At 37.1% G+C, this 27,793-nt stretch overlaps 1 protein-coding gene and 1 pseudogene across 1 annotated transcript; both read left to right on the top strand.

Moving 5' to 3' along the window:
- The first annotated feature begins 5,361 nt into the window (after positions 1–5,361).
- On the top strand, positions 5,362–27,555 carry FDX1 (ferredoxin 1). The gene is made up of 4 exons (XM_028516551.2): positions 5,362–5,812; positions 10,316–10,440; positions 21,257–21,386; positions 25,825–27,555. Exons 1-4 carry the CDS (start codon positions 5,616–5,618, stop codon positions 25,937–25,939), a joined length of 567 nt encoding a protein of 188 aa, XP_028372352.1. The 5' UTR covers positions 5,362–5,615; the 3' UTR covers positions 25,940–27,555.
- Positions 12,781–16,265, top strand: LOC118501205 (annotated as a pseudogene).
- Positions 27,556–27,793: the final 238 nt, after the last annotated feature.

Below are 27,793 nucleotides of genomic sequence, written 5' to 3'. Positions count from 1 at the left end.
AGTCTAAAGGTGAATAAATCCACTTGTTGGAAGAATGTAATATAGAATATACATTGTATCTATTGTTTTTATGTGTTATAGAAACTACTATACTCAAGGCCATTTAGTATAATTTCTTTTGATAACATCCTAAACCTCATTTTATGTAAATATACTGTGCCCTAGTGTATTCATCAGTAATAATAATGATGCTGCTGCCTACCTCATAGTGGTTTTGTAAAGATGAAGTAAATAAAAAAATGTAAAGCACCTTGGACAGTGTTTGGCACACAGTGAGCACTAAGTAAATGTTAGGTATTATATTTATTCTTTTGCTAGTAAGAAATTTTATGTAACTGAAGAATCATTGGATGTGGTACCCATGGTAGGCACCATATATATTGAGGAAAGTCTTGAAACCTTAAGACACACTTCCAAATGGCTCACTATCAAAGGATAAATGGAGTGGAAATTTGAAAATATTTAAACTGAACAATAAATAAAATATTGCATTTCAAACTTGGGACACAACCAAACATACTACCTAGAGGGAATTTAAATACTTAGTGAAATTAAAATACTTCTTTTAAAAACAAAACTAAAAATTAATGAGCTAAATATCTAGATCCAGAAGTTAGAACGGGTGATCTAAATTACTTAGAATTAAGAACATCATAAAGATAAGTAAATAAAATTAGAAAGCAAAGATATAGCAGAGAAGATCAATGTTATTATTTGAAAAGACTAATAAAGTAAACTTTTGACAAGATTGCTCAAAGAAAAAGGAGAGAAAATGGAGACAATAATATGAGAAATATAAAAAAACAACTTAGCTATAGATATATCAAAGATTTTTGAAAAACATGAATAAATACTTGGAAAAAATTATGCCAAAAGATTTTGAAATGTTAGGTAAAATATACAATTTTCTAGAAAATTATAACTTTATAAACTACCTTGTAAATAAATACAAAACATAAAAAACCCCTGTAAGTATGACAGGTAAATAAAGCGAAACAACCAATCATTTATCTTGCCTTTCCTATACAGGCTGTACTTCAGGATGTTGGAAGAGAATGTGAGGTAAGCCTGTCTTTATAGAAGTAGTCTACGTAGTCAGTGAAGAAGGAAGGACAATTAGGACACCAGCATTTTGCACAGCCAAGTGAACTGTTTATGAGGAGTGGCTAATATCACTATTTAATAGTCAACCAACTATTAAATTTGAGGGGCATTTTAAAAAGTTAACAAGTACCTAAGAAGTAATCTTTAAGAAATGGGACCTGAAACCCAGAAAACCACTTGATAAAGTTCTTGTCAACAAATGATATTTAATTGTAAGCTATGATAAAGGAATTTATAGTATGTAAGCTTCACGGAAGTTGCATGCATCAAAGAATGGCTCCTGCAAAGTTCTGACCTGAGTCGTAGAGACTGGCTATGCATTAGCCAGGTGCAGGCAGTGGAATACAACAGCTGCAGAGGAGAAGGGCATGAGGCAGGACCAATGCTCAGTGGGCAGCAGAAAGAGCTGGAAGGGTGTTGTGTCCAGCTGAGCAGTTTGTTTTGTTCTCTTAATAAATGGTGATGGAATGTCATTTAATTGTTATCTCTTAAGGGTTGTGGAATGTCATTCGAAGACTTTCATCAAGAAAGTAACATGACCAAATCAGTATTTTGACTGGATCAGCCTACTGGCAGTGTGGAGGATGCCTTAGAACAAGATAGGGTGGGAAAGGGATTCCTGGACATGGACAACAGTGTGGTGATTGCAGGGAGGGAGGGGGATATAAGGGGACTAAATGATAATGGGAAAAAATGCAGTAAAGATTAAATTAAAAAAAAACAAAAAAAGAGAGAAGATACTTAGAGAAGCTATATTTAAAAAAATAAAAATAAAAATTTTGAGAGCTAAAAATAAAGACTGAAAATAGAAAGAACAGTTAAGACAAAGATAGTACTTTATGAAATATCAGTTGTAGTTTTAAAGTTAGAAAACTCACCAATATTATCAGCTGTATTAACAAATAACCTGGGAGTTCAGTGAGTAATTTCTTGGAATGAAATATACCTAGGTCTAATTTCATACTCCTTTTTAAAAATTTAGATAATGATAATTTCTGACTTTATCCCTAAATTATAGGCACACCTCATTTTATTATGTTTTACTTTTCATGCTTCACAAGCGTTGTGTTTCTTACAAACTGAAGGGAAGACCTACCATCAAAAATATTGACTTATTTTATTGTGATAATTGCTTTATTAAGGTGGCCTGGAACTGAATTTGAAATCTCTGAGGTATGCCTATATATGGATCATGTAGAAAGTTAAGCATTTACTATTAAATGTAGAGTTGAAAAATATATGCTATATTAATAATATAATACATAAAATTTAATGAATAATATATGTAAATATATAATAAAATAGAGATGTTCCTCACTTTATGATGCAGTTACATCCTGATAAACCAATTATAAATTGAAAATATTATTAACTGGAAATGCACTTAACCTACCAAATATCACAGCTTAGCTCATTCTGTTTCTATTGCATGCATATCACTTTCCCACTGTCGTAAAGGAAACATTGGAAGTCAAACCATTGTAAGTCAGGGATTGTCTGTGTAATAAAAATACCAAAATAATCATTTCTTGTGCTTATGCCTTGAGCTTGGGACAAAGAATGCCTAGATTTAAATTTTAGATTTGCAACTTGCTAGCAATATGATTCTAAGAAATTCACAAGTACTGTGCACCTCAGTTTCCTCATAAAAATAAGAGGCCAAGAGATTGCTTTGTTCACTGCTGTGTCTCCAGCATGGGCATGGTGATTTTACAAACTGCTGATATCAAATATTTATTGATTAAAGGCATTTATTACTTACAGGCAAATCTATTTTACAGAGTTGCTGTGAAGAAATGAGATAAAAATTGTGAAAATCCCTAAGGTAGTTTTTAACAAAGACATTATTAAATAGCTGCTTTGTGATAGGCACTATGCCAGGAGGTAGGAATATGAAGATGAATAAGATAGCATCCCTACTCTTGGGAGCTTCCGTCCAGAGGAGCTGCACAAAGTATATGTGATGGAGCACAGAGTAGGTGCTCCATAAACATTGTGAAGCTCAGAGTAGGTGCTCAATAAACATTGACTCTGAATTTTACGACACTTTAAAGTTCATAAAACACTTTCATGAACACTATCCTTTTTGAAACAACAGATACTGTAAGTTTTACAAGAATAAACAAAGGTCTTAGGCATTCAGCAGAGGAAGGGATGATCTGTTGGAATGCATAGGCATGACTTCATGGGAAAGAGAATTTGAGATGAATTTCAAAATATGCATGGATTTTAACAGGAATGAAAGATGGAGAGGTAGTTTTTTTTTTTTTTTTTTAAGATTTTATTTGTTTATTTTTAGAGGGGAAGGGAGGGAGATAGACAGAGAGAGAGAGAAACATCAATGTGCGGTTGCTGGGGGTTATGGCCTGCAACCCAGGCATGTACCCTGGCTGGGAATTGAACCTGGGACACTTTGGTTCCCAGTTCTCGCTCAATCCACTGAGCTATGCCAGCCAGGGCGAGAGGTAGTTTTATAAAAACAGAAATGTATAAGCGAAAGCTTGTCCTCAGTAATTCCATATTGTTTTTTATCTGTGTTCATGAACCACATGTTTACAAATCTCTGGAATATTGCTGCATGAATACTGGTAACTATAATCTTTGAAATCAATCTTTACCTGCCTTTGAAAATCTGGAGAATATTTTTTCTATCTCTTATTTTCATACATGTTTCATGAATTCTGATGATTGGTAGTGGAAGTTACATGACATTACTTTATTCACAAATACTTATGGACCCCTTGCCCTGTACCTGGAAGTGTGCAGGCTACTAAGATGAACTGTGAATGCAAACAACTGTTCTATAAAGCATAAAGCTGTAAGTGCCATAACCAAGTTGAAGCTAGAAAGAAGGGTTGAGAGGACAGGGAATATCTGCATTTTTTTTTCAGTATTCTTCCTACAATTAATTCATCTGACTTTGGAGACTTCATGCTATAAAAATATTAACTGTTCTTTCACAACCTCCTCTTTTGCAATACTTGTCTGGGTTTGTGTCCTTTCCAACTTGAATTCTTTCTCTTTATCATCTGCTTGGGGCAATTTAGGGGCTAAGCCACTGCCTTCAGTCATTAGATTAAAGGTCCAGTATACATTGTCTGGAGAGACTTTACTTTAGTCTCTTCTTTATTGTTCCAAATAGTCTTTCAACTATCTGTTTTTGTGTTTAGCATATTTGCAATATCCACTTGACTTTGGCCTTTAGTAGCCTTAAGACCAGTCTTAGGGGCACAGTCTTGAGTTTCCTCAGGCTTGTACTGTACTGTGCTTCTCCTATCCTAAGTTCTAAGGGTCCTGAAAGACTCCTGACCAAGGAAACAAGAGGCAGCCGCACTTCTCAGGGCTTACCTCCTGATCCTGTTTCTAGGGGCCCTTCCTTTGCCTCAGGGTCGGGGGGATGGGGACTGGCCTTAGGAAGAAGGCCCAGGAAGTTATCTATCATTGTTTGTGACGCACTAGGCTGGTTGTGTGTTTTGTGTTAGTCTAACCCCCAGAATGGCCCTGAAGGATGGAACATCTTATCCATGAAAGTGTTATGGAAACTCTGATCCTCTAAGAGAAAAATTTATCCAAGGTCTCAGAGCTTAACGGAGCTCAAAAGTGGTAGACCTTGAATTTGAACTTTGCTAATTTTTACCTCAAAGCCCATGCTCTTTCCACCACAACATATTACCATGATAAAGTATATTTTAAAGAACATCTTTCTGGTTTTTGTACAAGTCTTTTTAAAAATCTCAGTTTATCAAAGTTTCTTTTTAAGTCTCATGAAGTTCAAGTACGCAAGAAGCATTTGCCATTCAGACCTAGAATTACTACCTGCCCCCTTCAGTATCCTCAAATTTACTCATTGTGATGATTTATAACTTTATAATCATAACTATTCCTCTGGGTAGTACATCTATTGGCATTCTGAGATTTCTGAAGTTTCCTATTGTCCTTGTTTGATAATGTCCAGAATTCCCTTTTACGTTAACTAATTTGAACTCCGAGATGACACAATTTATCACGTTGTGTTTTATTTTAATGGGGGCGCAGGGAGGAGGGAAGAGCGGAACAAAAGAAAGTGGGTTAACTGGGGGTTGTTTTACTGTTATCTTTCTGTCAGACGTTCAGTTATCTTCTAAAATTTATTGTTTTTACGTGGCAACTCTAAATGCTTAACAAAGCTGCAAGGTTAAGACAAAACCTGGTCAGTAGGTTAAAAAAAAAAAAATCCAAACCCTAAATGCTTAGCCCCGCCCCCTAAAACACCAGTCAAGGAGGCGTGGGAGCCGCGGGGACGGGCTGTGCTTTGGCCGCTACAGAATTTATAGGGCACCCGGAAGGTTCACGGAGCCATCTCCGAGCAGAACGAGAGGGACCTCTACCATACCCCGGCCTTCCGGGACTCCTGTCCAGGACCGAGGGCGTCAGGCGCTGGCGCAGGTGTCCGTCGGCACGCAGGGAGCCTCTCGCCGCTGCTGTTGAGCGGCAGGCCTGCGTCCCTCCCGGTAGTTACTGGACCACTGGCGATGGCCTCCGCGGGGGTCGCCCGGCTTCTGCAAGCTTCCTCTGAGGCCCTCAGCCGCTCAGTCCGTGGATGGCTGTTCCTCGCCGGAGCCCGAGCGGGAGCCGGCGGCTTTCCGGGAAGCTGGGGGCCGGGCTGGAGCGCCGAGCCCCGCCGGGCGGCGACTCGGCCGTTGAGCATGTCGGCACCCGTGCTTTGCAGGTGAGGCGCTGGCCTGCTCGTGAATGCTTGAGTCCCTTCCTCAGGGGACAGCCCTCCCCCCACTCCCCCTCCCCCCTCCCCGCCTCGGCGCGGCCTCAGTCGCCGGGCTAAATTTCTGGCCCAGCAGAATTTTCTCTGCCTGTCGGCCGGCGCTCAGAACCGCCCGCCTCTGGCTCCTCCTTTTCCGCGGCGCTCCTCTTGACTCTGTATTGTCGCTGGGCGCCCTCATAGTTTTCCGGATTTCGCGCCGCAAAGTTTCCGAGATACAGACGCAGGGTGGCAAACGGGGACCCAGGGCTCCCGATTTTCTTTTCCGAGAGCCTCAGGAAAGCCGGGCGCTTTGCTGCCACTGGTTGCCCTTGTGGTTTGGCTCGAACTAACCTTTGCTCTTCTGCAGTGACCTTCGTAAGACGCACCCCATTGAGATCCCGGCCAGCAGTTGTTTTTTTTTTTTACAGAGCCTTTGTCCTGCAATGTTAGGATATCCTATCTGTAGTTCTTTGCCAGGGTACTCTCATTCTATCCTTCGTGCTTCCCTGTGTGCTCTGGTCTAGTTGATTGAGCGTTAGTTAAAAGCCGCTGCGTTGGAGTGGCTAAGCAGGGTTTTGAAATGGCTTTGGCGCTTACTGTCTAACTTCCTCAATCTTTGTGAACCTTAGTTTTTCCACTGGTAAATGGGCATAACAATAGATCTCACAGGGTTATTTGAAGAATAAATGAGAGAATACAGGTAATGCAGGTAGTCTTGTGCCTGGCAAATAGCAGGACTCGGTAGATGTTACGTGTTAGCAGCAGTAGTTTCTTAGGCCTCCGGTGTTGTTTCGTGTTAATTGTTGAAAGAGGTGTGAAAAAATTTACCCAGAATACGTCGAGGTTTTATATTCTTGGGCATATTTGTTTTTCAAAGACAATCTCCTTAGATATAATATAGATAAAATGTACTCATTTAAGAGTGCAGGAACGTACTGGGGGCCCCATATAATGCAGAACTACTCTGATCCCCTGCTGGCATGCATTAATAGGAAGCTAGAACTGGAGGGAGGGAGAAACTGTTGCATTTGAATTCTGCCTTTTCCAGTTCTTGATGAAGTAGCTGAGAATAGAGTGTAGGCTTTATTCCTCTTTCCCCCTTAATCTTGTTATATAGTGGGTGCACAATAAATTTGTTGCACTAACTGTGAAGGGAATAATGGAGAAGGCAAGCTGGATTTATTTGTCTCTATTTTCCCTGCACTTTTCCACTTTTGAGCTCCTTCCAGGAAGGTGCCTTATTTTCTACAATGGATGCTTCCTTGAAAAATTATTTAGAAATTGGTACATTTATTGAACATACTTGTGTAACTAGTATTTACATCAACATAAATGCTTTTGTAAATGGAAATTAAATCGCCAAAACTTATTGTTTGGATTTGGGTGTTATGAAGTTGTTTTAACTGGAGGCACATTTGTTCTATTCCCTCATAGCCCTGCTTTCCCCCTCATTGGCCGAGTTTCTGTTGATGGCCTTGCACTTCCTATCACAGACTTCGGAGCCACAGCTAGTATTATGTGAGATTTGAGCTGTCCAGTATGATCACCACTAACCACATGTGGCTATTTAAAAGAATTCAAGTTAAATAAAATTAAAGAATCAGTTTCCCAGTTGAACTTTTAAGTACTCAGTATCTGGAAGCTGCTGTACATCAGACATCGCAGTTATAGAACACACAGGGGTCAATTGGACAGAGCAATCTAGAAGCTGTAGTTCTGACTTTGAAATTTACGTCCAAATACTGTCACACAGTACTTTATATTTTGTAGTGATTTAAGTTGAAAAGAGCTTTCCATATATTATTTCACTTGATTTTTGAGAAAATCCCGTGAGGTAGGTAAATGATAGTAAAAATTCCATATTAAGTTGCTGGCAAAACTAGGACTAAAATTCATGTAGTTGTTGAGTACCATAATAGTTGACAATTCTTTAGTCCATGGGGTCATTTGGAAGAGTTAAGGTGGCTATGAAAGTAGAGAGTCTTAGGTGGGGGGCCCTTTTCTTATACCAATGGTCCCAGGCTACTCTGTGTGGTGAAAGGGAGGGTGGGTGTCAGCAGCTGTAACTCCCCTCCCTGAACTTCACCACAGCAACCCCTGACAGGTTTGTTAAAATATTTGCTGTGGTTGAGCAGAATAAATAGCAATGAGTTAGGGGTAACAAGTGAGAAACATAGTTGTTTGTGGTATTAGCTGATTAATTGATTGTAGATTTGGAAGGATCACAATGGTTTCCCAGTGTTACAAAATCCTTTCCTTGGGAACAGCTAAAAGCTTTTTGCTAGTTAGTATTGAGGGAGAAATCTACAAAACCCACCAACACCATTTGTTAGTAGTGAATGGTTAGAATTACTTGGGTAAAGTATGTATATAATGCTTTAAGGAAAAAAAGTGTTTCCACAAACTTTCTCTCTTTTAGTTTTCTCAGCAGCTTGGGGAAGTCACTGTTATTCCCATTTTATCCATAAGGAAGTAAGTGGCTTCCTATAGTCATGTAATGAATGCATGTCAGAACTAGGGCTAGAATCTACATCTGATTCTTACATCCATATTTTTCAACTACAGAAGAACCTTTCCTTTTTCATTTCTGCTTCTTCTCCTGTCCTTTGGTAAACCTGTTAGAACTCTTACTCTTCAGGGTTTTTTTCTGGGGTTGTACACCTCTAATACATAGCAGCAGTTCAGGCTTCTTAGCAACAAAAGGACTGAGACTTTAAATAAAAGTTACTAATCAGTATTTGTTGAGCTGTACTCTGTGTTATGTATTTTGCATACACTGTTTTCCCATTTTTATGAGGAGTCTGAGGTAAAAGAGAGTTCGAATTACCTCTTTGTACCTCAGCTCTGGGGTGCTCTGGAAGAATAGCAACCCTAAAACCTTTGGCTTGCAGTAGTGAGTACAAATGATGGAATTCTTTCTGTTGTACTTTTACCAGGTGTGTGTTGATGTCAAATCTCTAGACTGCTTTGCTGGGCTCAGATCCACGTTTCCATCTGGATTCTGGACATTCTCATATACTTTTTTCTATTAAATTAAACAGGTCTAAACTCAAGCTCATTTCTGTATTTCCCCAAAGTTCCTTCTCCTCCTCTGTTAACCCTACCTTATTGCCCCATTATTATTATTATTTTTTCTGCATTATTTCTTCCCTCTTTCTCAATCCGTTTTATATTGATGGTCACCAGAACCTTTTAATTCTATCTCCTGAATATCTCTTAAGCCAGTGTCTCCTACATCCTTGTGCTGTTTTAACTTACAAAGTGGCCTTCCTGCTTTCAGAATATCTTCATTCTCAGCCATTCTACCTGGAAAATCATGAATAATCAGAATACTTATTTTTAGAGCTTTTTTTTTGCTATGAAAAATAGTTGGAGAGTACAGGCCCTTTTGAGGGACTTTCACACATATTTTTGGTAATTTTTAATTAATGGAATTTTTCTTTTTCATTGTAGGGAGGCTATTATCTGATAGGGCTTCAGTTGCCTTGTTTGTGAAATGAGCTAATTTGATAATTTGCAAGATATTTATAGCTCTGAAATTATTTAATTCTAGGTTTTACTTACATTAAAATTTTCTTTGATATGGACCATTACAATCTATTGGCAGTTGTGAAAATTATAACTAATAATTTTAAGCTGAAGTACATATTTTCAATTGTGAGATAAAAATTAAAATGATCAATGATGGAGGATATCTAGTTGCTTATATAAGTTGTTTTCCAAAATTTTGTGATGTTTTTGAGAAGAGAAGAAACTTAAGTCAGCTAGTTGATAAATAATATACTGTCTTATAATAAAACACATAAGGAGGTATTATAGTTATCCTCCCACAGATTCAAACAAACAAACAAACAAACAAACAAACAATGTTTTCTGGTCTCTGATTTTTGAGTACACAGTGTGGACCAAGATAAGATGTTCAAATTCTCAGAAATCTATCACATTGCTGCCTGTAAGCAACAGTACCATCAGACACAGGCACAGTTGTCTTATATTAATGGCAGAAAGATTTGCTTTTCTAAAGCTCAGCACAGCCATGGTCTGGTCTTTTAGAGACACATTCATAGAAACATTGTTTTTTTGATTGCTGTGTGAGAGCAAAATAGACTTTCATGAGTGAAAATGATTGCTAAATATTTTCACATGACTGTGACCCATGACCATGATCACTAGGGAGACACATGATACATAGGGAGATACATAGCCTTAGTAGTGATGTAGCTGCCATTTCCTTTAACATGGCAGAATTCTCCTGGTGGGTGGGCAGATAGACATGCCTTTGATTTGTGGTATCTTCTTCCCAAATGAATTTGGAAAGAAAAGAAAGGACTGTAAAAGAGCACATTTGCTTGCTTGCACACACACATACACACACACACCACTGTTTCTTTGACCTTACAGGTTCTTAGAACAATTATTTTAAAGTATCTTTTGAAATTCTTGAAAATAATAAAGGACTGCTTCCTTTTCCAGCTCAGAAGATAAAATAACAGTCCACTTTTTAAACCGTGATGGTGAAATATTAACAACCAAAGGAAAAGTCGGTGACTCTCTGCTAGATGTTGTGGTTGAAAATAATCTAGATATTGATGGTTTTGGTGAGTATGAAAGATTCCTTAAAATTTTTAAGGGAAACTATTGAATAGGTTTCAACTCTGTTATTTGTTGGGAGGGGGAACCAATCAGTGTTTCTCTAACATCCATGTTTCTCTCTCTGGAATGAATTTAAAAAATAAATGGCTTATTTAGATAAAGAACTCACTGATAATTTCTATACAGGGTATATTCTATAAAAGTTATGTATAATTGATCTTCCTTGTATGAGTTCATATGTAGCTACATTTTAAACTAACCTTAGTTTCTCTGGTACTCTTTGACAAATGAAAAGTAGTACATAACACTGTAATGAAAAGTAGACTAGGGTCAAAGAGATTATAGTTCATAACCCTCAGAATGATAGTAGCTGTAAAAAGCAAGTGCTTAAGCCCTGGCTGGTGGCTCAGTTGGAGCGTCGTCCAGTGCACTAAAGGGTTGGGGGTTTGATTCCTAGTCAGGGCACATACTTAGGTTTCAGGTTCAGTCCCTGCTTGGGGCACACGTGGGAGGCAACTGATTGATGTTTCTCTCCCACATGTATGTTTTTCTCTCTTTCTATTTCCTCTCTCCATTCTTCTCTAAAATCAATAAACATGTCCTTGCATGAGGATTAAAAATAAGAAGCAAGTACTCAAAATAGAAGGTAACTGTTATTAATTACATAGTTATTAATAGAGGTATACTGTTCATTATATACTATGGTTCATAAACTGACATTGTCATTTACTAGCCATGAGACCTGGAGCAAGCCACTTTAACATCTTATGCCTCAGTTTCTTTGTAAAATTGGATTATAATATTTCTAAACTTGTGGGATTGTTAAAGATTAAACACGGTATTGGAAATAAAGTGCTTAGCACAGTGTCTGCTGTGTAAGAACAGTAGAATTTATGGTATTTTAATTTGACTTGCTCTCATTCTCCCCCCCACCTTAAAAAACTGGCAGAACTACAGTAGCTGTAAAAAGTAAGTGCTTTAAATATACATTAGCTATTACTATTAATGTAATTAGCAATACAGGTGCACCGTTCATTATAACAAATTTTAAAAGTACAGTAAAAAAGACTTCCCATGATCTCATCACACAGTGATAACTATTAAAAGAATCCCCTTTTTCCCGATACACCAGAAATATGGAAAATTTAATGCCAACACCGTCTTCAGTAGTTGGCTAAGAATTCTGCATTCACTAATGCAGACTTAGTAGAGAGCTTTTAAAGATCAAGGATCCTAACATGTTCAGAATTTTGGCATGTAAGTATAATCTTGAGATAAGCTAAACTAGGACCACAAAAGGTGAGTTAAGCCTAATTCACTATCTAGGATAAAGACGAAAAGAAATCAAGAAGTCTGAAATGTTCTCCTTATAAGGAAGAGGTTATTGTGACAACATGGGGGCAGCTATTTTATTAATTCCTAAAGCTAAATACAGGAGACCCTTTAAATATTGTTTGTTGTAAGTCATGTTCACAGATGCTCACCACACTCAAATAAGGCTAAGTACAGTGTAATGGATACAGTCCAGCAGTATCCATCTTGGCTGCAGATGCTCGTCAAAACACGAGAAAAACACAAAGACAACCAGGTCCTAAGGGGGAATAGGGACAGAAGGGCCACTCTCTCTTGTGGGGAGCGCTATGGCCACCCTCTCTCCTGGAGGGCACACCTTCCAAAGCAGATTTTTATTCTTGAATACCAATACCCTTTGCAAATTACAAGTAGTTAACTTTGAAAGGTGCTGGCAAATCTTCTGCTGGGAACCTAAGTTTTTTGGGTTTTACCATTTAAAAAGACTACAGGACTTTAAAACTTAGTTTCGTTTCCTCCCTGTGCCTTCATATTTTAATTAAAGAGCATCCTCCAGTAAGCAGATCTCACAGGGTCTTTCATATTCTATGTCTCAGGCCTGATTACCCCCGGGATCCACCAACTCTGGTCTGGACTGCACCGTCCCTGTTATTTCCGCAGGTCTGAGTCGGGCAGAGGAGACAAAGGCAGCTGGGAGACTTGGATTTCTCAAGGACTCAGGCTTTGGGGAAGGCCTGGGGGCAGGGGTGGATGTCAATCACCCCGCCATTTCCACAGCCCCGAGTCCGTTCCCTTCGGGCATTCCCACGTGATCCTGTCTGTCATAGATTCATTCTCTTTCCTAGAGAATTGTTACCCGTCATTGACTGCCAATCATGCAATAGGGAAACCAGGCATTAGAACAGGCAGCATTCATTCCAGGGAAATAAGTTCTGTCTCCTTAGCGGCTCCTGGTCCGGAGGTCTTTCACTCAGCCTAAGTCACGGGGGGGTTACAGCTTCCTGAGACCAGGCAGGGCGGTCCCCAGCAGTACAGAGTCTCTGTCCAATTTCTCCCTGGGTGATCTCATCCTTTCCGTGACCTCAACTCTTATCTAGATGCCCATAAACTCTTAACATTTACATTGTTAGCTCAGACCTCTTCTCTGAGCCGTGGACTACAGACCCAGCTTCCCTCCTATACATCTGTTCTTGGATATTGCACAGGTATTTTTTAAGTCAACATACTTAAACAGCTTTTGATCTACGCTGCCCCCCAACCCCCACCCTCAACCTTCCCTTCCTTGAGCCTTTTGTGTCAGTTGTGAGCGTCACTGAGCTTTTGAAGCCTGAAACTAGAGAGCATCTTATTCTGCCTTCTCCCCCATCCTCTACCTCCGGTCCATCAGCGGCTCCTGGGCTCCTGTCAGTTGTGTCTCCCAAGTATGTCTTCTATTCAAAGTGTGCCCTAGTCTGTCTATCCCTGCAGTAACTACTTGGGGCTGGGTGGGCACTGTATACCCAGAACTGTGTGGATCTGCTTCTGTTCTTGAGCCCGTAGTTAGGGTGATTTGTCATAGTACACATTAGACATGTCCCCTGATTAAAAACCATGAATAACTTTCCATTTTACTTAGGCTAAAATCCACATTCCTTGCCCTAGCCTAAATGGTTCTATATTATCTGGCCCCATCTGGCCATCCACCTCACCCCTAATTGTACTAGTTCTTTTTCTCACTTTGGCTATGCTGGCCTTTTCTCAAGAGCTGAACTCACCCAGACTTTTTACCTTTGAGACTTTGTATACACTTTACAATTTTTTTCTTCCTGGGATACTTCCCCCATTGCTATCTTGAAAATCCTATATCTGTCTAGTCTCAGTTTATGATACTTCCTTAGAGCCACCCAGTCCCAAGTAGAGTTTCTTTTACTAGCCTGAACCCATTATTCTCCTTTATAACATCCTGTCCATTTTTTTCATAGCATTTATCACAGCTTATTAATTATATATTTTTTGTTTACTTGTGTATCTTTCTCCCAAGAGACTGCAATGGAGGATAAAATCATTTCTGTTTTATTTTATTGTGTATGAAGTGAAATAATGAATGGATAAATGATTAAAAAGGAACAGTTGTGAATTTTGGAAGGAACACAAATTTATAAGCATTCTTATTTCCAACTTTTGTGACTTTAGAGTGTATTATAATATTTTGTCACTAGGGGGCAGTTACACCTCTCTGATCAAATTTACCTATTTTATTATCTCAGACTTCCTTTTTTTCTTCTGCATTACCTGTGTCCTTGATATGTCTGTTTTGAGGGAAATTATTTAAATTGAGAGATCCTGATAATGTTTATATGAATCTGTATTTATTCCTATCATGTTTATTGACTTCCTATTGTTATAATGTATTCTGGCTATTCTAGATCAAACTTTATTTTATAAAATTAGATTTTACATTTATATGTGGTTTCATATTTTTAGTATATAATATTCCTACACAGCTATCCAATGGGTTTTTGTTTGGGAAAGGGGTTAAGTGTTGGGATGGCCCATCTGTCTTGTCAACATCATAATAAATCTACAAGAAAACCTTAATGTGACATACATGTGCATGCATGCTTGCGTGTACACACACACAAAACAGCCTTTTCCTGTTGGCAGATGCTCAAGTTAAATGAAGTAGTGTGCAAGTATCTAACTTTCTCTGGGAATTAATGGCAAGAATTTCTGAGCATTTGTACAGAAGCTTAATAGTGTTTTTTTTTAATTCACTGGGAAAGTTTTATTCATTACCTACTTTGAAATTAGCCAGCAACAATGCCTTACTTATACTTAGTGTAATTTTTAAATTATACAAATTTGAAATTGTGCAGATTAACAGTATTAAGTGTGGTACTCTAGTAAAGTCAGAACTGCTGTGAAAACCCAAAACTGTTGTCAAAAATCTCATAATGTGAAGTGGGCAAGCTATGTGAACTGTAAATTTTACATTTGTTACTGTAGCTAAAGAGGCACCACTTTAGTTGGTAAACGAATACCTGCCATTCTTTGTTAGTGTCATGGGAACTGTGCTGTTTGCCGACATCTGAATGCCTGTGTAGTTTTGTTGACTCTAGTGCTGATATTTTAAACTGTGATTTGATTATAATTTAATATTTTAAACCTTTTAACAGTTTCAGCCAAGCATTCATTTTATGATAATGCTAAAAAATACATCTGAAAATGAGTTATTTTGTAAGTTAGAAGTTAGATGTGATAAAATGCTAAAAAGAAAGCCAAAAACCTGTCATGATACATATTATTGTTAATGTAGGAGAAAGAACTCAGAATCATTAGCCAAAATGCTGACAAAATAAAAGCAGCACTAAAGCATACATACCTGTAAGTTCATGAAAACTGTATAAACAGGCAAGGATGATGGATAAAATGTTGCCGCTGGGGGCTGATATCAGTATGGATGTAATGTATCCATAAGTCAGATTATTGTCTGTGCTAAGGCATGCAGTATTTTTAATTATTTGAAAAGTGGATATAGTAACGTAAAAAATTTTACTTCAAATGTTTGTTCTACCCAAGTATATTTTAAAACAAAAATGCGAGGGACTTTAGCAGCTCTGGGTGTAGAGGGGTGGTAATAGTGGCAGCAAGGGCAGCAAGAAGGTCACCAAAACACTTGGATTCTCACGTCTGCACAGGCATCTAACCACCAACCATGTGGAGCCAAAGGGTAAGGACCAAGACCACTGAGAAGTGCTGCCAGCGTGCCACATCCAGTGTGCTTGCCATATTCCAGCAGTCACAGAGTCAGGAGCCTAAAGAGGCCTTCACCATGATTGATCAGAACAGTGCTGGTTTTGTTGACAAGGAAGATTTACTTGATCTGCGTGCCTCCCTGAGGAATATTCAGCAGCTGAGTATCTAGATGCCATGAAGAATGAGGCACCAGGTCTCATAAATTTCACCATGTTCCTCACGATGTTTGATGAGAAGCTAAATGGCACAGATCCAGATATCATCATCAGAAATGCTTTTGCTTGCTTTGATGAAGAAGCAACTGGCAGCATTCAGGACAATTACCTGAGAGAGCTGCCAATAACAGCAGGAGATCGGTTTACAGACGAGGAAGTGAGTGAGCTGTGCAGAGAAGCACCTATTGACACAAAGGAAATTTCAACTTCATTGAGTTCATGCACATCCTTAAACATGGAGCAAAAGACAAATATGACTGAAAAGAACTCCAAATTCCAGCCACATGTTATAGCCACTTTGGGTATTTCTGAGACTTTCTCTTAGAACCTATTACATGCCCTAGCTTTACAGCTATTACCTTCCTTGTATTTATTCAGCAGTGTAGGCCACATGCATCTCAATAATCAGATTAAAAATGGGACTTTCTGTCATTTTCAGAATAGAAAATAAGGGTAATTTAACTTAACAGTCCCCTGCCCCCAGTAACTGCAGTCTACACAGAGTCAATATATTTTTTTCAGAGGAAGTTACTCAGTTTTTTCTGAACCATAATTATATGATAAAAACTGAAAAACCAAAAAATGTGATACGAGGATTATAGATTTATGAACTATTAGAACCCATTTCCCTACTTTATATTTTGTTTCATTGAGAAAATAACTCAAATTATGATATTTAAGCAATTTTCAAAATCTTCGAGAATGCATCCCTCATAAAATGCTGTCACTTTGTGCTTACATATATATGTGTGTGTATCTGTATATACAAATACATGAATATGTGCATATATGCATACATACATATATACACATGTACATATTTCCACCATTAATTTACTTATAAAACCAATCACTAAAAAATATCCTAAAAAGTGACAGCCACCAATATTGCTCTGGACTATATATAAGCAATAAGCGTAAGTCACATAACTTTTGCACTTTCAGTTCCCATACATGTCATTTTATTACTGTACTCATATTCTGATCAGCTGTCAGTTTTAGATTGAAGGCTATGTCGTGGTAACTTTTGTACTCTTTTCCCTTTTATAGATTGCCTCCCATTGCTTGTTTTGTAGAGTATTTTCCTTTGTATGTGATAAGAATAAAAACAACAAATATTTCCAATTTTATGAATAGGTTTTATTCCCCAAGACCATTTTTCAGGTCAACTACTTGGGATTTGCAATTTGCTTTCCCATGAAAATAATGTTATATATGGTGGCAAAATTTTCAGGCCAACCTACAGAACCTGTTTATTCATAACTACTTAATCACTGCTTATAGTTTGGTTTTATGAGAAAATGCATTGCAACTTCTAATTCAAGGTCAAGAACACCTTAACTTCTTGGACATACCTACTATACACACACAGACTCACTATGTGCTATACATACCCGCACTATATAGGGACTCCTTTTTCCCTCTTTACCTTATTCTAGGTAATGGGAACTATGCACCACTAGTTTTATGCCATTGTTGGAAAATATAATAAATATGATTTCAATCTTAAATTTTTAAAACTTGTTTTATGATCTAACATATACTCTCTCCTGGACAGTGTTCAGTGTGTACTTGAGAAGGATGTGTCTTGTACATCTTTGCTGCAGAGTTTTCATCTATAGTATTACTTGTATCACAATAGGACCTTATGTTTCTCTGGTTCAGTGTTAGCCATCTTATTTATATAAGATAAGTTGACTTCATCTTGAGTTTTGAAATTTCTTTTATATTTGAGTTTCTTTTTAGTATGAGGAATAAGAAAAACATGCATGGTCTCAACTTGTAGTGGAAAACGTTTGAAAGTGACTATAAAATAAGGAGCGATCATGAATGTGATATATTTATTTAAAGAATAAATATGGGACTAGAACATGTAATAGGAACTTAGCATGTAGGAACCAAAAGTTAATTTGTGTACACTCAGTATTTGTCAAATTCTTATTAGAATACGTTCTTCAGCTCTGAGCTTGGCAGCTTAAGCAAGATATGGAAACAATGGCACGGCTCATGAGAGGACAATAAAAATTATATTAGAGAATGAAAATAAAATCTTTAGGAAGGTTAGAATTCGACCTTCCTAGGGAAGAGAGAATTTAAAGTGTTTGAAGATTTGGATGGATGGTGAGTAACTCTTCACTTTGTCTGACCAGGTGGTACAAAAAGGAATGTCCTAAGCTTTTCTTTTAGGATTTATGGGCATATGGACTTTTCTTTCCATTTGAGGATGATTGAGACCATATTGTATGCAGTCTTCTTCCCCTGGCTTATCTGACATTGCACCTTCCTGGTTTTCTCTCTACCATTTGGGACATTCTTATTTTGACTGCCTTTCTAGGAGGGGTCCCACCTTGGCTCTTGCTGCCTCTGATCCTTCCTTTCCTATTTGCCTCTCTGACTTTGTGAAATCTCTTGACTTTTTCTTCTTTTTCATTTTAAGTCATCCTTTACACATAACCACCAGTGAGATCTATCCAAAATAAAGTATGCTACATTACTCTCCCACTCAGGATAGTTTTTCAGCTCTCTGTAACATGGGGCATAGGTTCACACCCGTAGTCTCTCCAAGAGCTAGGTGTGGGAGAAGGGTAACAGGTATTCATCAACCCCTGGCTAGTGTCATCTCTGTGGTAACCCACCATGAAAGATAGTTACCTGAGCCTGTGTTACCCATCCAGTGTGTTGGGAAACAAAGTGGAGAACAGTGGGCTTCTAGAACAAGTTCAAGCTCCTTAGAAAGCAAATGGTCTGCTGCCTCTGCAGCCCCCTCACACCTCCTGCCCTGCACTGGGAGTTTTGTTTTCCTCACATCTTCTGTTATACTTGGCTTGCAGGTTTCGGGATTTGCTCTTTTAATAACAAATCTGAAGAAAGTTTCTGGGAATATTTTGTAAGGGTTGTTTGACTTACATTTTGAAGACAAAGAAGGAGGCAGGATTTCCTGATTTTTCTCCTGGAATATTTCCAGAGGCATTTGCCATTTTAGTTTTGAGTTTGTTTGCACTGGGTATTTTTTAAATTGAATTTATTGGGGTGACATTGGTTAATACAATTATATAGATTTTGGGTGTACAATTCTATAATACATTATCTGTTTGCATTGGGTATTAATAAGATAAACAGAACTCAAGATAAGTGTATACTTATTGAATATGTCCATTTAGAATGGTAATACTTTTCTGTGGAGTCATAAAATATTAGAGCCAACAGGGATTAGGAACAGTAGGGATCATCTACTTCAATCTCTTATACAGATAAGAAGAAAACTGAGAGACTTGCCCAGGACACAGTGGATGGTGTGGTAGGTCCATCTGGAGCTTGGAGCTCTGACATTAAGGTTACACTACACCAGTTCTCCTTTTACTACAGGAGTTTTTCAACTTGATATATGTATCTGTGTGTATTTTTTTAAAGCAGAGAAAGCCCTTTCCTTTTTAAGTAAAGTATACTCATTTACCTTTTATGTGAAATACTGCAAATTTACACAAAAGTAGAAAACTAAGGTACTTGTTCAAATAACCAATTGGTGTGTATATATATTTGTGTATTATATTTAATATTTAAGTGAGGTGACTTAGACTGAATGGGAGGAACTAGTTGTTTTCAGCATTGGAAAACTTAGCTGAAGTCATGAACCATCTATTAATTAGTATTCAGTAGTATGACCTTAGTGTATTTATTTAACTTCTTGGGCTTAATTCGTTTTATGTTTATAAAAAGAAAGTTGAATTACTCTAAGATTTCATATAACTTTCAAAAAATAATTACCAACACTCGTATAGTACTTAGTATCTTATCTACAAGTCATGGTTGCAAGGACGTACTCATATGTTAAGTACACACTCATATATAATTCTCCCAACTACCATGTGATGTTGGTGCAGATAAAACTGTTGAGGAAGCTGAGGCATGATGGGTTAAGTGGCCCAAGTTGGTGCCCTTAGTAAAAGTGGAGCTGGGATTGAAGCCAGGGAGTCTGGCTGCAGAGTCCACACTCATTGCTCCTGTACTTTGCTCTGTGTTCTCCCCCTGCTTAATCCTGTTACTTCTTTGAATTAGATTTTATAAAAATGAACATTTAAGGAAGCCTCTCTTTCTTGATTGTTATAACAAAAGATGAATAACAAATATTTACATTATGAGGGAACAATTCTTACTAAAATGTTTTATTCATTCAGAGGAAAATTAAGGTTACTAGTTATTGATAGTAGTTCTCTTACATATATTATGTGTTGTTTATTGACCAAAAGATAATCTAAACCAAGCTGAAGTAACTCCTAGAAGTCTATAATCTTCAAATTTGTGTAATGACCTTTGAAAATTAGTATTAAAAAACAAATCAGAAAAATGACTTTTAAGGTGGAATTTAACAAGAACAATTCTGCACAATTCTGTTTTGTCAGACCCTCCTCGCTGCCACAGTTGGAGAAGAGCCCCAACCCAGGCTGAGGGAAGGGATTTAGAACTGCTGTAGAAGGGTGTGACAGGCTTGGGTATCCTCGGCTTGGAGAGGGAAGGACAATCTCAAATATATGAAAAGCTATTGTTTAAAAGAAGGAGTCACTAAATAGTTAATAAAATTTTCGTAGAAACAGAGTAGAAAGGTGTTTGCCAGGGGCTAGAGGTGGGGGAAACAGAGGGAGATTGGTAAAGGGTATAAACTTAAATCTGTAGAATACTTAAGGTCTGAGGCTCTGAAGTATAACATGGTGACTACAGTTGACAACACTGTGTTGTAAAATTGAGATTTGCTAAGAGAGTAGAACTTAAGTGTTCTTACTAAAAATGCATAATGGATGTGTTAACTAAATGATAGGAATATTTTTACAATGTATATGTATTTCAGATCATCACAGTGTATATTTTAAATATCTTACAATATTATTTGTTAATTATATTTCAATAAAGTTGTAGGGGAAAGGATTGGATTCCTTGGGATAGTATTGGATCAGTTGGTTGGAAGTTTGAGTTGCAGACTTTAGCTCAGTGGAAGCCAAAATGCAGAACTGGCTGGCTTATGCGGGTGTGGATTTCTTTCAGGTGGTTTTCAAGCAAAGGTTGGATAACCTGGGAAAAGGATATGCAGAGCAGATTCAGTCATTTCCCTTTTTCACAGCACCTGGCATGAAATAGGCACTTACATTAGTAGATTAAATATGGGACAGGAGAAATATCTGATTATTTAAAACCAATGTGACTCTTAGAATGAACTTACTCGATTCTATCCTGATTACCAGGAAAGACCAAGAGGGAAGAATGTATAACTTATTTGAATGTAGGTTTGGTGGCTTTCTCATTCCTCCAATATACCACAAAGCTTCATAAGTTGCATTGAGCTCTCCAGGATCTTTTTGAAATGATATGTGAAAGTGATTTCAAATTGAGTGTGTATGGGGGTAGAAGGTTGTCCCTGATTCTCACTATTATTCAGAAATAAAGTCTTATTTATGTATGCCAATGCTGATTCTAAAATTCAGAAATAATTAACTTCAGTTAATTCAATTCAAGTTTAAATTGTGTTTAATGTAGAGTGGAGTATGTTCAATGTCTGTTGCTTTCGTAGGTGCATGTGAGGGAACCTTGGCTTGTTCTACCTGTCACCTCATCTTTGAAAAACACATATATGAGAAATTAGACGCAATCACTGATGAGGAGAATGACATGCTTGATCTGGCGTACGGGCTAACAGATAGGTAAGATTTTAGGACCACTTCAGTTGTACTAATAGTTTGGGAAGATAAAAGTTTATTAGTTCATGTTTATCTAAGACCAGACCTGTGTGTGTAATACTGTTCTTTCTGCATAGATAGATAGCAGTTATAAACTTTGAATATAAAATACGACATTTCTCTGTTTTCACTATTTTGTGGTTTACCCCTTATGAAACTTTCCTTTTTACTAAAGTAAAAAGATAGGTTTCTTTAGTTTATTTTTATTCCAGAAATTAATATTTATCACAATTTAATGTGTTGGAATTAAATCAAATGCTTTTTATGGTATTATAGAAGGACAGATTTGATAGTTGAACAAAATTATGATGGAAAGTTTTACCTACTTGAGAGAATGGAATTTTTAAAGAAACTTAATATATAATAGTAAGTATGTTAACATGAATAGTTCTAGGTGTATATTAAACTACATCAGTCAGAGGTTATTCTTGTTATTAATTAATAGGTAGAATTACTCTTAAAAGTGGTAAGATCTAAAGTAACAAGTGAGTGATATCAAGTGATGCCTTATTCTTAAAAATTATATAATTGGTTGGGATTAGGGAAAGTAGCTAGTTGATTTACTGTTTTAAGGGGCAAGATAATGAGGGCTTATGTAAGGTTGATTTTGGTGTTTAACTATAATTTGGTGGTCCTGATGAAAAATAGTTTTTTTTAAAAATTAAAAATAATAGTAATAATAATAACTTTATTTCACATGTATTATGTAGTTAAAATTTTGTTAGACCCTGAACAAATTATTTTATTTAAAAAACATAAGCTGCCCTGGCTGGCGTAGCTCAGTGGATTGAGCACGGGCTGGGAACTAAAGTGTCCCAGGTTCGATTCCCAGCCAGGGTACATTCCTGGGTTGCAGGCCATAACCCCCAGCAACCCCACATTGATGTCTCTCTCTCTCTCTCTCTCTCTCTCTCTAAAAAAATAAAATAAAATCTTTAAAAAAAAAAAAACATAAGCTTTCTTTTTCTAGCAAACATGCTTAGGTCACTGGAATTTACTTAGAGGTGAAGAATAATTCTATCCCTTTTGCAGTTCATTTCCCTCTTGGTGGAGGTGAGACTGATACCCTAGGAAGAGGAACTGGGAAAATAGTATCTCTTTAGAGTCCCAGGCGGAGCAAATTATGACTGCCGTCTCTCTGTTCCCCTCACATCTTCAGGTGCCACTGTCTCTGTCAACACCTTTTTTCAGAAAGGATAATTAATACACAGAATACACTCAGAGATTCTGTTAATTTAGTTCTAAGAATTGTTTCTCTTCTAATAGGAAGAGTACATCATAGCCAAGTCCTTGACCTTTTAATAGGTAAACTTTGTATGTGCATAGAATAGATAATGTTCTAAGTGAAATGAAAAAGAAAATTAGAGGAGAGCTACAGTTAGAATGTCAAAAGATACAAAAGCCTAATGTAAATGTGAACTAGCCAAGAAATTTGATAGTAACATTCAGAAATTTTAGAACACAAACATGAAGAGTAAGGACTAGCTTTTATGGCATTCACAATAGGACGTCAGCAGTTATTGGTGGAATTAATGGTTGATAGGATGAGAGATTCAGGAATTATCTCTGAATCTGTATTTGATGATTGTTGGTACTTGCTGCCACCAGTTTCCATGGATAACCTACAGAAAGGCCTCAGTTTCTGTATTTGTAAGATAAGATATTTGAGGACAAGAATAGCTACTACATACAGTTGTTGTATGAAGTGCTATGGAGAAAGCATTCATTAAATGGTAGTTGTTAGCATAACTATAATCATATCAATTTATATGTCAGATACTAACTACAGGTAATTCAAGATTATTTCTAGCCATCAGAGTTAGGCAGTGTTATCACCATTTTCTAGGTTGGAGAACAAGGTTTAGTTATCAGAAATTTGCTCAAGGCTGTACAACTACAGAATGATTTGAATCATTCTGTAATTTGGTTAATTTGGGCCAAAAGCCCTTCATTTTTTACTTTTTAAGCTGCTTCCCCAATCTTAGAAGTAAACAGGACACCCAGTATATTTCCACTGTCAGTTATATATGACAAGGGTGACTGGAGAAAGTATTTTCAAGGTTTGCACAAGCATCAGAATTTTGTGAGACTCCTAGTGAGATCATGGAGGAAGACTTGCTGTCTGTCTCCTTTTCCAGAGGTGTAAGACTTTCTACACTGGGTAGACTGTCAAGCCACAGGCCTTTGAGGTTGAGAAGCAGGGGAGAAAACAGCCACAGGGTGCCACGACCTTATCTTCCAGGGCCATCGAAGGGATAGTTACTACACAGATAGTTAATAATACCCAGCAGGGGCTCTCGGTGCTACTCCTGCCTGTATTCCCGTAACACACTTTTGACTTACTGTACCTTGTTTCACTGACAGCTGTTTCTGTCTCTTTCTCTTACTAAATTAAAAGTTCCTTGAAGACTAACGCTATCAAATAACCATCTGTCTCTCTAGGGCTCACCACAGTGCTAATTAATTGGTCTAAATTGGTTTGCCTCATTTTCTCTATTGCAGATGGAGCTTCATGTATACTTGAGTGTTGTCAAGGCTGTGTCTAATATGCCAGTAGGAACTAGTGTAGAAGGGGATTTCTTTTTCTATTAACAATCAGTGTTTCCCATGGCTGTACTTATTCCCTTACTCATAAACTTCCCACCATGTCCTCATTGCTCACCAATTAAAACCTGAACTCTTTCACTGGTTTGCAAAGCTGTCTGGCCAGACCATTTTTGAGCCTGTCACTCTTGTCCTTATCTGTCCTGTGCAGCAGCTAAGCTAAAACCCACACTGCCTCAAACGTACCTGTAATTCTGTTACCTTTGCCTCAAATGTCTTTCTCCTTTCTCTTTTATTAAATATTAAACCCTGCCTGTTCTTCAGAGCCCATTTTAAACACCAGTTCCCCTGGACAGAAGTAAGTGCTTTCTCCTCAGACCTTTTGGCTTTCACTCTCTGGCATTTGTCACAAGCTCACGTGTTAATATCTACTAATGTGTGTCATCTCTTCTATTTGGTTGAAAGTTCACTCTTTAATACTCATTAGCAGCTAATCCTCACAATAGTCTAGTGAGGAACCTGTTTATTATGCATTTTTAGGATGAGATTAGGAAACTAGAGTTTGGGGAGGGGCATTAAGAAAGTGTACACACCATGTTCAGGCTGGATTCTCAACCACTGGTCTGTTGGGCTCTAAGGCTCTAACCCACCCCCGCTTCTTTTGGTGCTCCTTGGGCGCCCAACATGTAAGAGATATTCAAAGGATTGAACTGAGTTGCTGTTCTTTGTACCTCAACTGACGTTTACTTCTGTGCCTTTAGATCTTTATTTAGTAAGTGCTTAGATATATTAATGAAACCAAGACCTGCGTATAATAGTCCATCAAATGGAAGACAATTTGATTGTAGGACTGGCATTTATTTTTGTGTGTCACTAAGAAAGAAAAATACTGCTAGTAAAAATAGAGCACAAAGTTATCATAGCATTTAACCTATTTTGTGCAGAGTAAAAGAGCTATTTTGAATTACGTTGGCATGATTTGTATATCCCTGTTAAGAAATGAAAGTATAAATAAAATTGGTAGTAATTCTGAAAAGAAAAAGAAAATGGAATTATAGCTATTCTTTTAATGACAGATATTGCTTTATGAATATCAAATTTATACTTCTACAAATATCAAATTTATACTCTGCTATGTTTCTGTATTTTTAATATTTTTGTTTTGCAGTCTTTTGCACTATTTTTGACTGAGAATTGTTACTACTACATGTATTGAATTTAATTACGTGACTGTGACTGTGACTGGTAATTAAATTCAATACATGTAGTAGTAACATAATTCTCATAACTCATTTGAAGAGACACCTACATGAATATTATAACCAAGTTTGTAGCTCTGAGCTCTATGTGACTGCCACCTCACAGTGATTGTGTGGTGTCATTGATTTTAAGATTTATTTCGATTTTAGAGATGTTAAAAGTGCAGGGAAAATGTGTCTGATAGTTTATGACTTCCAAATTTCTTGTTTTAAAGTCTTTATAGTCTGTATGATTTTAATTACCTGAGAATTGATTAATCATTTACTTGGCGTTGCTAAAACCTGTTTCCTTCACTGTTGTGCCTCTGATTATTTTATTTCCTGTCCTTTCACCAAAAAGCAGTTGTTCTGGTAAAACAATTAATAGATGATGGACACTAAAGACTACAGTGAAGCTTTGGTCCACTAGGCTTTTGTTTTTCATGGTCTCATTTCGTTACTGTCTAGTTGAGTGGAATGTAGCTTTTTCAACTTAATAGAAATTTAAATGGTAAATGAATTTCTAACTTCTTTGGGTAAGAAACTATTCTATACAGCTGCATAGTTTTATAAATAATAAATACTTAATATTAAACCATACCTTCTGCTTTTTTATGCAGGTCACGGTTGGGCTGCCAAGTCTGTTTGACAAAGTCTATGGACAAAATGACTGTTCAAGTGCCTGATGCCATGGCTGATGCCCGACAGTCCGTGGACATGGGCAAGAACTCCTAGGATAGAACAAATAGGAATATTTTATAAAACTTTACCTATTTTTATAATTATTACTTAATACAATTAAATGAGAGCATGGATGAATGGGTTTATTATTATGACCAGCTTTACTACTTTAATTCACCTTGTATAACTACTAAATTTTGTAGTTCAAAAGTATGCACTCTTTATTTAGGTTAAATTATAAAAAGGAAATCATATATCAGAAAGTAGTATGATAAAATGTTATCTGTTTTACCTTACGTTTGTTTAGCAACATTAGCAAAACATTGTCATGTAAATCCTATGCCTACTTGCCTATAAAGTAGGTTTGAAAAGGTATTACCCCTGTTAGATGTGGGTGAAGGCAGAGATCTAGAATGGCTTGTGGGGCCTTACAGTGAATTAGCAAGTCTGTGCTACAATTCACATCTTATTACTACAAATCAGATGTTCAGATTAAAACTGGAGAAATTGTGAATATCTTATTTATAGTAGTAATTAAGTGTGAATGTGTATGGAAAAAAACTATTGCTTTGTGAACTGATCAATTTCAAAGACCGCTGTAACCTTATACATAAATATTTCAAAATTTTGATTCAGTGAAAAGTGTAAGTCTGAGCACAGGCAATATAACAGAAGAACTGGAGAAATACAAAATTAGGTGCCTATTCTTTTCTATCCTAAGTAGAATGGACTGTCTTTGTAATATTTTAAAAAATAACACTGATGTATAAATCTTTGCTTGTAACAGAATAGAGAATTTGTGGATTAGGTTTTCTCTGTCCTGAGTTGCACAAGGAAATGAGCAAGCTTCTACACTGCACAGCCCAAATGGAGCTGCCCAGGGTGGGGTGAGCTCAGCAGCATGCACAGTCCCGAGGAAGAGGGGGGATGGCTTGATCACCACAGATGACCAGTTTTGCATGACAGACATTTGTAACTTTATCTTTACTATGAGTACACTGGTAGATGATAATAAAGCGGTATGCAGTATGCTCTTGGAAATACAATATAACATCAGCTAGCTTAGACTAATTGTGGGGAAGGAAAATAAATGAAAGACAATAGTAAACTATAAGACCTTTGAGTTACCTTCAGGTCCATCCATGCAGTTTGATCATTTGCACAAATATTTAAGAACAATATTTGACCTACAACATTATGTTCTGTCCATTGAGGAATACGGAGATGAACATGAAAGGATACCCTCAGGGAGCTCACCTTTAATTAAGAAAAAATAAAATATTTGTGTGCAAAAATAATTTGCTTGAACCAAGTTGACTGATTTGCCAAATAGAATATGTTAAAACTAATTAATGTGTAAAAAGTAGTTAGGAAAAATTTAAGGTTTCCAATGTTCATTTGACATTTTGTAACTATCGAGTGCCTTCTATGTGGAGAGGGCTATATATTAAAGTACTTATTTTAGTTCTCTTTATTAGCTTCAGTATTCTCCTTGTCTTCTTCTGTGGATTACCTAAACTTACCTTTCCAGAACTTTCATGATGACATTCAGCCTAAACTTTCTAAAATTTAGATTCTAATTTCCTCAGATTTCAAATTAGGAAAGTTTATATTAAGGAAGTTTAATTGTATTATTTAAATAAAATCTACCAAACATTAAATATCCTAAATTGGTTTGTATAAAGATTATTTTTTTCAGTTTGCAAAAAAATTATCTCATGTTTAATGGTGTGTGCTTTTGGGTAACTGTTACCTGTTGCTGCAAAACAAATCACCCCAAAATTTAGTGGCTTGAAACAACAATAATCTTTTATTGTCTCCACTTCTGTGGGTCAGGAATTCACAGAATGCAAAGCAGGGATGGCTCTTCACTGCTCCACAGTATCTTGGTTCTAAGTGGAAAAACTT

Source organism: Phyllostomus discolor, chromosome 6 (genome assembly GCF_004126475.2).
Source record: "Phyllostomus discolor isolate MPI-MPIP mPhyDis1 chromosome 6, mPhyDis1.pri.v3, whole genome shotgun sequence".
NCBI classification, from domain to species: domain Eukaryota; kingdom Metazoa; phylum Chordata; class Mammalia; order Chiroptera; family Phyllostomidae; genus Phyllostomus; species Phyllostomus discolor.
The sequence above is the reverse complement of the archived record's forward strand: the minus strand, read 5'-3'. Positions and strand labels throughout refer to the sequence as shown.

Bases quoted from the DNA above. Each gene is read 5' to 3' on its own strand.
- FDX1 (XM_028516551.2), top strand. From the start codon at position 5,616: ATGGCCTCCGCGGGGGTCGCCCGGCTTCTGCAAGCTTCCTCTGAGGCC. The intron at 5,813-10,315 runs GTGAGGCGCTGG...TTCCTTTTCCAG, and splicing joins TCGGCACCCGTGCTTTGCAG to CTCAGAAGATAAAATAACAG. The intron at 21,387-25,824 runs GTAAGATTTTAG...TTTTTTATGCAG, and splicing joins GCGTACGGGCTAACAGATAG to GTCACGGTTGGGCTGCCAAG.